The sequence below is a fragment of the Gossypium raimondii genome, chromosome 4, assembly GCF_025698545.1.
Source record: "Gossypium raimondii isolate GPD5lz chromosome 4, ASM2569854v1, whole genome shotgun sequence".
NCBI lineage: Eukaryota > Viridiplantae > Streptophyta > Magnoliopsida > Malvales > Malvaceae > Gossypium > Gossypium raimondii.
In genome coordinates, this window is record NC_068568.1 from 8876270 (window position 1) to 8887728 (window position 11459).

Here is an 11459-nt window from a genome sequence, read left to right on the forward strand (position 1 = left end):
TTACATTTTGATAAATGGCATGTACCTAGGATTGAGCTAGTTCTAAGTAAAAAATGGTCAACTTTGAGTAATTGTGTAGTGGGTGAATGAAAATGATAATGGTTCATGTATGAAAAAGGTATTATTGATTTTGAGTTGTATATTGAACTTGTTAATTGTGTTGAATTGTCATTTTGGGTCTTAAGACCAACTATATTTTGCTATATGTTAGGTTGGAACCAAAAGGGATTGGGATTGTTGTATTTTGCCTATAGAGTCGCGACACCACCCTATGGATGTCGCAACACAAGCCTTTATTGTTGTGATACCCCCTGTTTGATGTCGCGACGCTAACTCAGTGAAGTTTGTAAACTTTACATTTTAGTCCCTAAGGGTGGAACCAACCTACTATTTTGGAGGTCGCGACATCGAAACCCTGAATTCACGACTCCAGCCTAAAATTTTTATGAAAACTTTTTAGTTTGGTCTTAATTCAATCTTGGGATAGCAAATAAGCTTTCGTATGCTCATATGAGACCTGAAAATGATTATGTATCATATTATAAACATGTAATATACATATTTGCATGTCTAAATTATTGTTTTGTGTATAATCGATCATAGTTGCTACGACACGGATGTGACATCCTGTAGCTCGGACCCAACGATCGGGTCGGGTATGGGGTGTTACAATCCTGAAATACCATATCTTAGTGTCGCATTGGGCATTAATGTATTTAGCAAACAACACACTACCTGATATAACATTTGTTGAAAGTTTATTAGCAAGATTCAACTCTTCTCCAACACATAGATATTGGAATGGAATTAAGCATTTATTTAGACATCTTAAAGGAACAACTAATTTGAAGTTATTTTATTCAAATCATTTAAATTCTCAATTAGTTGGCTATGCAAATGTTTGATATTTATAGGATCTTCATAAAGGTTGATATATTTACATGTGAAGGTACAACCATATCATGGCGTTTAACAAAATAAACATTAGCCCCTGCCTCTTCAAATCATTGAGAGATAATTGCAATGCATGAGACTAGTATAGAGTGTGTTTGGCTAAGGCTAATAACTCAACAAATCCAGAAGATGTATAATTTATCTCTAGAGGAAAAGGCACCAACCATTTTATACGAAGATAATACGTGTATACCTCAATTAAAAAAATATACATTAGGAAATAAAATAAAACATATTTCACCAAAATTATTCTTCACTCATGATATTGAGAAGAAAGATGATATTGAAGTTCAACAAATTCGTTCCTGTGATAATTTAGCAGATCTGTTTACCAAGACATTACCAACCACAATATTTGAAGGCTAGTATATAGAATTGGAATGCGTCGCCTCAAAGATGTTAAGTGTCATCATCATTAGGAGAGTCCAAAATATGTTGCACTATTTTCCTTTAACCAAAGTGTTGTCCCATTGGGTTATTTAACGAGGCAACATACAATGAGAGATTCTGCACTTCCTTAAGTAAGTTCTTATCTCATAGAATTTTTCCTAATAAAAGTTTTAATGAGACACATATTTTCTTTTATAAACATCCAAGGGGGAGTGTTGTATTAATAATAGATGTCTATAGTCCTCTTAAACTCTCATTAAAGTGATGAGATAAAATTCTCTAGTTCATTTATAAACATGAGAGTAAGTTAGATGTTTTAATGAAATAATTAAAAGACTTATTTACTTATACTTCATTGAATCTAAAGAGTTTATAAATAAAACTCATTATAAGTGAAATTTGAAAACGAAAAATTTCTAGCTTATTTTTCTTCTTTTACTTTTTTAAAAAATTGTTTTTAATGCATAACATATAAAACTAATTATAAAAAAATCCCTAGCTTATTTAGTGGGGTTTTAAATAAGACGGAAGAACAAATGATATAGAGGTTTTAAATAAAACAGAAGAACAAATGACAGTGACAACGGATAGAACAGCTAATGAGTGGACCGGAAGAGATAGCAAATAGTGATGTTTCCATTCTCTGGGTTCGTCGGAAAATATGTTGAACAACACTCAATCATTTGAAAAGAAGCTGTGAAACTTGTCCTTTTACGTCCAACCTCTCCTTTTTACAGCACCCTTGTTCTGCTGTTTTATAGTTACAGCCACGAACAGAGAGGTCGACAGGGGAAAAAGGAAGGCATGATGGAGATGCGGGGTATCGATCCCCGTACCTCTCGCATGCTAAGCGAGCGCTCTACCATCTGAGCTACATCCCCATTTTGATATCTGCTGGCAGATATAAATTCACGACTTCTACATCTACTTTAAGCCTATGACAAACTAACAGTCAACGAATCCAAAATCAGAAAGTCGCCAAATGGGCGTTTGTTCATACTTCATATATCATGCGACGAATTTATTTGAAGTTTCCTGCAATCACATGGCTCACAAATCATATCCCGACAGCTGTCCAACAAAGTCATAACATGAAGTTCAAAACGCAAGCTTCTTTTTTTTTTTTTTTTACTTGTTTTGATAAAACAAGCTATATTCTTTCTGGACTCCTGCTTGACAAAGTCTCAAATTTTAACTTTTTTGCATTGGGTTAATCACTGAAACTAAGCAAAGCAAGAAAAAAAAGGTCTTTGATCCAAACCAAACATCCCCCGAAACTTTGAAAATAAAATAGAAAAATTCCTCCGATTTGCTTTCATCTTAATCTGGTTTAACCATGTTCGCTAAACGCCTGCTTCAGAAAACGGTTCATCATTCCCAGGTACCAAAAATGAAATTCCTTGCTTTTAGTTTTAGAAATTTCAGATTCTTCCCCTTTCTTTTCTTTGTTAGTAAAACATCTGATTGAAGCTTGTTGGTTTCAGCAAAATGTGCAGCGTGGGGATTTGAAATCAGAAGATTTGGATTTGCGAGTTGCTATCCACTATGGGATCCCATCTACTGCATCAATTCTTGCTTTTGATCCTATTCAGCGCCTCTTGGCTATCGGGACTTTGTGAGTTTCAATTTTTAAGCTTTAACTAGTAAACATTATCAACTCGAATTCTTTTTTTTCTTTGCTATCAATCCAAAAATGTCTTAGATAAGAATGTTTTGAATGTTGACCATTAGATTGCTTCATCTACAATTTTCTTTTTGGTCCTAGTGTGGTGTTTCATTACTTGCTTTCTTAATATGTATTTTTGGTTCCATTTATTATAGAGATGGACGGATTAAAGTTATTGGGGGTGATGGAATTGAGGGACTTCTCATATCTCCGAAGCAATTGCCTTACAAATATTTAGAGGTGTGCATGATTTCAGCGCAAATTTTTATCTCAAGGCTTGCTGGCAATTTTGTTATTTCTTTAATCCTTAGTAAACTCTAGTGAACTTGGATTTGAAAATTTGGATTTGGATTTCAATTATAATGCAAAATGGTAAGAATGAAATGCATATATTATGGACAAATTAGTTAAGATTCAATCTAATATATATTAGAAAAGTATAAAAACATGGATTTGTCAAATCCAAAAATATTTTACGGATTTCAAATTCATTACTAAATAGGCTTCTAGCAAAATCATGGATTTGAGAAATGATCATGAATGTTACATTTTTAAATAGTTTACTGCTCAATTTATACTATTTTTGAAATCCTAATTCCCAAACATTACCTTGAGCAACTCCAAGTTGAAGTCTTTCTCTATTGAGATAAATTTTTTATTGTTCATCTATGAAAACTATGTTAAGATTGTAACTTACACATATAGCTGTGAACTAAACTTCAGTATTTTCATGGCAGTTCATACAAAACCAGGGTTTTTTGATTGGTATCTCAAATGACAATGATATTCAGGTATTTATTTGTTATAAAATGTGCTGCGATTGTGTCGTAAGGGATCTTGCCAGTATGTTAAAAACTTCCCAATTTTTTGCAGGTCTGGAATCTGGAGACCAGGCATCTAGCATGCTGCTTACAGTGGGAGTCCAACATTACTGCCTTCTGTCTCATTGGTGGCTCACATTTCATGTATAATAGTTTGCAAAATAATGATCTTCTATATTTATAAAATCAGCTGCAAATTTGGTAGTTATGGAAGTGGTATGTGGCTATGCTTACCGCATTATTTCTCTATCTTATCTCACAGGTACATTGGAGATGATTATGGTATACTATCAGTGGTTAAGTATGATGGTGAAGATGGAAAACTTTCGCACTTACCCTATAATATAACAGCAAATTCTTTAAGTGGTAGTTTCTTCTTTCCTTTCTAATGGTCAATTAATAATCTCCACTGATTAAAATAACTAAATGATTTTTCATGTTTCTCCTTAGGAAGTTTTTGGCCTATGTTACTTGGATTTCCTATGTATCATTCTTGTTGTCCAGTCTGATTATGTACAGTTTTTTTAGTCTCTACAAAAAATGTAACTGCAGCATGATGAATTTAATTCATGAAGAGGAGTCTGAAATCCTATATATACTATTTAAAGCTTTTGGGTTCTCTATTCCTTTAACGGACTGTTTTACACTGTCTTACAGAAGCAGCTGGATTTTCATTTCCTGATGACCAACCTATTGTTGGGATTCTTCCTCAACCCCATTCTTCTGGAGATAGGTGGGTGCAATTGCTAATATTAGCTCGACCTTTGGAATTGATAAAATAAAGACTTAAGGCTCAACTTAATAACTAGTCAATTAATCCTGAATGCTTGAATTTGAACCGTCACCGTTACTTTTACATGTAGGCTATATGGTGAAACAAACTAGGATGATTTGATGCATTACCATAAAATAACATATTTTATATTAAGGTATTGTATCTAGTCTTTCATTCCATCAGTATCTCGATGTGCCTGCAGCCTTACTAGGATGAAACAACCGTCTTAAGTTAGAACCTAATTACCATATGCAATAAGAAAAAAGAAATCCAGATTGCTTTAGCATCGTCTTTTTACTTTAATATTTTGAATTATATTCTTTTTCAGGGTCATAATTGCATATGCAAATGGTTTGATAATTCTTTGGGATGTTTCTAAATCTCAAATTCCCTTTATTGGAGGTGGAAAGGATCTTCAATTAAAGGATGCAGTGGATTCAGATGTTCAAGATGATACATTTGAGCATCATCTCCAAGAAAAGGAAATAAGTGCTATTTGTTGGGCATCTTCTGATGGATCCATTCTCGCAGTGGGATACGTAGATGGGGATATCTTGTTTTGGAATACAAGTATTACCTCTTCTAAAGGTGAAAGAAATGGACAAAACAAAAATGTTGTTAAGCTGCAATTGTCATCCGCTGAGAGGAAACTTCCTGTCATTGTCTTACAATGGTCCTCAAATAATACATCACGCAATGATTATAATGGCAAACTTTTTATCTATGGTGGTGATGAGATAGGATCTGAAGAAGTTCTGACGGTACGTAACACATTTGATTGCAATTTGACATTTTCTATTCTAGAATTTATATAATAAAATGTCTGATGTAATGAAGTTTACTAATTCTGAATGCATAGACTATATGTTCCCAAAGGGGGTAAAAGTTCTCACTGGCATTTTAGTAGATTTAAAAGAATACTCATCCATTAATATGTTTTATTCATTTTAAAGGCTACAATTTCTAGTGAATACATTTAATTAGGAATTCCTATTTTTATCACAATAACAATAGTCATTACTTGAAGTTGTCATGTCAAATTAATTTTAATCTTGCTTTTGGATGATGGAAAATCTAACTTTGGTAAGCCTTGATTTGTATTAAGTCAATTAGGAACTTTATTGCAAAATGAAGATTGTATAAATTTAGAGCTTAATGTGGCTGGTACAGGTTTTGAGTCTTGAATGGTCATCTGGGATGGAGACTGTTAGATGTATTGGTCGTGTGGACCTTACATTGACTGGCTCTTTCGCTGACATGACTTTGTTGCCGACTGCTGGGGCAACAGGGGGAAATCACAAAGCTGATCTCTTTGTGTTGACAAACCCTGGACAACTGCATCTTTATGATGGTACAAACTTGTCTACCTTGCTATCTGAGAAAGAGAGGAAACAATTTGCCCATCCAGTAGAATTTCCCATGTTTATACCTACAGCTGACCCATCAATGACTGTTGGAAAGTTCAGCGCCCTACCTGCTGGTGGAATCTCATCAAAATGTCTTTCAGAGGTATTGTGTTTTGCCATAAATATGTTGATTATTCGATGTCGTTGTGTTCCCTTAAGTTTTTCTTGCCTAATGTTTTCCCCCTGTTGCATCAGCTTGCATCAATAACGAAACTTTGCTCAACACCAACCCCTGCTGCTGGCATAAAGTGGCCCTTGACTGGCGGTGTACCCACTCAACTAGCTGTCTCTAAGGATAACAGTATTGACAAATTGTACATAGCAGGTTACCAGGATGGTTCGGTCCGGATCTGGGATGCTTCATATCCTATACTGACTCTTCTCTTTGTTCTTGAAGGAGAAGTGAGTTTCAGAATACTGTCCTTTCAATGCAACTTTGTTTGCATCAAATAATTTCTATTGAATGTCAGGTGCAAGGCACAAACATGGCTCGTTCTAGTGTTCCAGTTACAACTCTGAACTTCTGTTGGCACACTTTGAATTTGGCTGTTGGAAATGAATGCGGTGTGGTTAGTACTTTTTCTTTACATTTTCTCTTTAGCTTTTAATATTTCAAGGTTATGCATTAAGCTGATACTTTTATGTATATGTTTTTTAACATTTGGTCTTGTATAGGTAAGCATTTATTACCTTGGCAGGTCTGATAAAACAAGCTTTCACTATGTCACGGAGACCAGATGTGAAGGTAAGCTTTCACTCAGTGATGCTTTTGTTGAAGCCTTTATTTTCTCAGATTAATATCGTTCAACTTGCCCTACAGTTCAGAGTTTTACGCAAGGAAAAGGACCTCAGTGTAAAGCTGTATTTTCCCTTCTTAAATCACCAGTTCAAGCCCTGCATTTTGGGAATTGTGGAGCCAAGCTTACCGTTGGATTTGAATTTGGTCGTGTAAATTTCATCTGTCTTCTCTTTGTTTGACACATCCTCTTCATTTGTCTAAGCTAGGTCATTGTTGATTTGCTGGTTTTTTAGCTTTATATTTCAGGACTCATCTTTCTTTATTCTTCCACCACAGGTTGCGATGCTTGATGTGAGTTCACCATCAATTTTGTTTCTCACCGACTGTGTATCTAGTTCATCATCTCCGATCATTTCATTGTCTTGGTTAGAGTTTAAAAATGTTCATAGTCATGTCAAAAGCCCTGAGCATTCAGAAACAGATGTTGCAATCAAACCTGAAGAGGAAATAATATTTATATTAACCAAGGATGCAAAAATAATCTCTATTAACGGTGCTAATGGTGAGATGATACACCCTCATCCATGGCACTTGAAAAAAGAAGAAACTGCACTCTCCATGTACATTATAGGCAAGTACCGTAATAGAGCTAGATGCTTATAGTTATAGTTAACACTTCTTTTTGCATTTAGTATTAATGAACAATAGAATTCTAATAATATTTCAAACTCCAGAGAACAGTTTTCCATTATCCATATTAAACTGTGAGAAGCGGTCTGAGGAATCCAACAAGGATACCACTGCCAAGATTGAGGCTGAGCTTGATGCTTCTTCAACTGGGACTGAGCATCCCTCCTCTTCAGAAGCTGCATCCTCTCTGGAACACTCACTTGATACACTTTTGTTGCTTTGTTGTGAAAATTCCTTGCGCTTGTACTCGATGAAGTCTGTGATTCAGGTGCCTTTATTGCCTTTACTATGTTTTTCTTCTGAACATTGTTGTGCCTCCATTTGTACGCTAAAGAGATTTACTTTCTATAGGGCAAGGATAAAACAATTCATAAAGTAAACCATACGAGACCTTGCTGTTGGACCACCACTTTTAAGAAAGATGGAAGAGTTTGTGGACTTCTATTGCTGTTTCAAACAGGGGATATGGAGATCAGGTAAAAAATGCTGATATTATTTCTTTTTTCTTTTTTCCTTAACTAGGGTAGTGATTTCTATGTCATATCATCTGATTCCCATGTTTATCAAATGACTGAATGCTACTACCTATCTCCATGCAGATCCTTGCCAGACTTGGAATTGGTTAAAGAAAGCTCCATAAAGTCAATACTAAGGTGGAACTACAAGGCAAATATGGATAAGTTGATGACTTCTGATAATGCTCAAGTTGCACTGGTACATTCTCTTCTTTCTCTTTGGAATGCCGTTTCATTGTTTAGCAGTGTGTATCATGACACATTAAATATAGATTTAAGAACATGCATTAACATCTGCGATTATTCTGTGCTGACAGAACCAAAATTACCTGTAATACTGAAAAACCCTTTGTTTGGTCAGTATATTTGTATTCTCAATAACTCATCTGATATATGCCTGATGTTTGGTATAAATAGACGAGCGGATGTGAAATGGCATTCATCTCTCTCTTGGCTGGTGCAAATGATTTCAGGTACTGCCATCACTAAATTAACCAATTCTTTAGCGACAATTTTAAATTTAATGAAGAAAATGATTCTGAGAACTTTTTGTATTGTTTCTAGGATTCCGGAATCTCTGCCTTGTCTCCACGATAGGGTTCTTGCGGCAGCTGCCGATGCTGCCTTAAGTTTCTCTTCAAACCAGAAGAAGAAACAGGTCCATAGAAATCTCTTCTAGGTCTAATTTCTGACAAAACAAAACTGCTTATCGTTTTACCATATTACTGCAGGGTATGGCACCAGGGATTCTTGGTGGTATAGTCAAAGGCTTTAAAGGAGGAAAAGTGAATACATCTGCAATGCCTGAATCCAATTTTACTCATTTGGAGAGCAAATTTTCAAAGACCCCATTCATAGACACAAGCCAGAATGTTAATAAGCATGAAGAGATGGAGCTTGACATAGGTTTGGTCCATAGTTACATCTACACCCTTTCTTAATTATTGGTTTCCTCTGACAACACATTTTTCTTGTGGCACCAGATGACATCGAAATAGATGACACTCCACCTGTAACTAGCTCCTCATCTCATGAAGCTGTTCAAACGAAAGGAGGTAAACTTCACAATCGTACTTGCTTTTCTTTGCTCCTAAACTTCTAAAACAAATTGGTGAATATTCACTTTCCGTTGCAGGAAAAGAAACAGACAGGGAAAAACTGCTAGGTGCAGCAGATGATTCAACACCCAGGGTTAGAACAGCTCAAGAAATTATTGCAAAATATAGAAAAGCTGGGGTAACAGATCTAGATACATTTTTGCTTTTACTGGTTCACCTTTTATCAGTAACTGCTCTCTAAGCAGACTCCATTGTCTGATATTGCAGGACGCCTCTTCAGCAGCAGCGCATGCGAGAAATAAACTGGTAGAAAGACGGGAAAAGCTGGAGGTAAAAAAGGATTTCCCATAAAACGAAGTTGACATTTGTTGGATGAATAAAATCTAATTATAATTTAAATTTAAACTGCTTTCTCTTTTGTTATTCTTAGTTAATGAGATGAAAGGGTACAAAACTGTAAATAGTTCCTAGAACCAGAAGAACTAGTTAATGCCATTCGATGAACATTTTACTGCAGTAAATAAAATTTAAAAGTTGTCAATATAACAGATCCTGCCTTATCTCTAAGTGTAACCTGCTTCTCTGTGGTTGCTTATGATTGTATCAGAGAATCAACAGACGCACCGAAGAGCTGCAAAGCGGGGCAGAAAACTTTGCGTCATTGGCAGATGAACTGGTGAAGGCAATGGAAAATCGAAAGTGGTGGCAAATATAACTGGACACAAATGGGGAATTATATCTTGAGATCATTTCTTCATACTCCATAGTAGTTGATCACTTCCGAGCTCATGATGGCGCCATTATTGTTCACAGTAAAAAATTTGGAATCATATGAGTTGGTTGGTGAAATAGCGAGTTGAAGCTTCAACTTACACTAGTGTCTTGAGAGTTGTTTGTATTCTGATGTAAAGTAGCATAAAGTCAACATTTCAGCTCCTTTAAAAAAAAATCCATTATTGAAAAGAAATTATTGGGTTGAAAATCATAGATTTTGTTTTCCATGCAATATGCATGTTTAAATATCGAATGTAAAGAGTTGATGTTGATTAAGTATAGAGTTTGTAAAATCCTTACTTTGAAACAGTCAAAAACCATCCATGTTATTGGTAAAAGTATTGATTTTCTATTCTAAGGAATGACCAGACCCTGCCTTTATCTTTGTTGAATTTAGGTTATTTTGTTTGGTCTCACAATAGAAATTATTTAATTAATAATTAATTCCCTTGTCGTGTTTCGCATGGTCCATGTATTCCTTGCCGACTTGGTCGGTTGGCTAATTTGTTATAGAGTTTTAGTTTTGAGGAGCAAGGAAAAAGAAGGTATAATTGGAAATTTAGTTCTTAATCTTTATATGTTAACTTAGTCTTAATATTTTAAAGAAGAGTTATATTAAAAAATTCTAATAAAATATTGATTAAATAGTTAAATTGTTAAACATGTAGTTCTAATGATAGATCATTTAAATTATTTATTCACAAGACATAGAGTTACGTGAAATGTCACATAGGTTGACTCATTTTTTAAAATTTAATATTCAAATTTAAATAAAAGTAGATTTAATAAAATATACAAACATTAAAATTAAATTAAAAAAGTTAATACTTTGACATTTTAAAAGTATTCATTAGAGAGGAAAAAGAAGAAGTGATTGTCAGCGTGTTTCATGAGCGATTACTTCGAGTTTGAGTTGGAGATTAAATTAATCAACGATTCAATGAATCATAAATTTCATCACGTGGGAGGGAGTTCCCAGTCCGTGGGTTTTTCATCATTTTGTTTTCGGGGAACCGACCTTAAGAAGCTCGTGTTGAAAACCCTCCGTCCATGAATAACTGATGAAGGGAGCAGGAAATCCACTGCTACAACCGCCTACCTTTGGAAATATCAAATCTTACAACTCTTGGATTTTATATTATAAAAAAATAAAAATCGAGTTTTCAGTTGGATATGTTGGGTTTTTCATTAAAATTCTCAAATTTCTGTCAATATATTTATTAAGATTTTCTTTCTATTTTTTTTAGGTTTTAACTATAATTTCTACCGTATATTTATATTATTATCCAGGGATTTAAATAGCGGTCCATTATTGAAATAGCGGCCGTTATATAGCGGTAGCGGCACCGTCAAACCGCCATCGCCGAAACTCCGCTATACCCCATAATACACAATAAGTAGTGTAAAATTCACGATCGCGATACCATAATGACCACAATAGCATCCGTTATGTCCGCAACCGCGATAAACGCAATGCGACCGAAAACGCGACTGCGATCGCAATTTAAATCCCTGTTATTATCTATGCTTTTGATTAAGTTAATTGGCTATTACTTTAAGTTCTTTTACAATACATTGAAAAGTTAAATCAATATTAATGGTTTAATTTTATATAAAAAATAAAAAATGACAAGTAAATAAATATTTTTTTAATAAATTAAGTAGATAAGT

At 34.6% G+C, this 11459-nt stretch overlaps 1 protein-coding gene and 1 non-coding gene across 2 annotated transcripts; one reads left to right on the forward strand and one right to left on the reverse strand.

The window, feature by feature from the left end:
- Positions 1-2152: 2152 nt before the first annotated feature.
- Positions 2153-2225, reverse strand: TRNAA-AGC (transfer RNA alanine (anticodon AGC)). Its single transcript has one exon. It is a non-coding gene; the product is annotated as a tRNA-Ala (tRNA).
- A 246-nt stretch (positions 2226-2471) lies between these two features.
- Positions 2472-10180, forward strand: LOC105780041 (uncharacterized). The gene is made up of 24 exons (XM_012604125.2): positions 2472-2725; positions 2829-2959; positions 3166-3250; positions 3748-3801; positions 3884-3975; positions 4094-4197; positions 4489-4564; positions 4935-5367; positions 5777-6115; positions 6208-6414; positions 6483-6581; positions 6688-6757; positions 6833-6960; positions 7088-7382; positions 7486-7709; positions 7793-7917; positions 8041-8155; positions 8374-8429; positions 8521-8614; positions 8688-8862; positions 8940-9011; positions 9092-9192; positions 9282-9344; positions 9622-10180. The coding sequence occupies exons 1-24, from the start codon at positions 2681-2683 to the stop codon at positions 9727-9729; spliced, it is 3291 nt and encodes a 1096-aa protein (XP_012459579.1). The 5' UTR covers positions 2472-2680; the 3' UTR covers positions 9730-10180.
- The last annotated feature ends 1279 nt before the right edge of the window (positions 10181-11459 follow it).

Excerpts from the sequence above, each read along its gene's own strand:
- LOC105780041 (XM_012604125.2), top strand. The coding sequence starts at position 2,681 with ATGTTCGCTAAACGCCTGCTTCAGAAAACGGTTCATCATTCCCAG. Across the intron at positions 6,415-6,482 it reads TCTTTGTTCTTGAAGGAGAA|GTGCAAGGCACAAACATGGC; the intron begins GTGAGTTTCAGA and ends ATTGAATGTCAG. Across the intron at positions 8,156-8,373 it reads ATAATGCTCAAGTTGCACTG|ACGAGCGGATGTGAAATGGC; the intron begins GTACATTCTCTT and ends TGGTATAAATAG.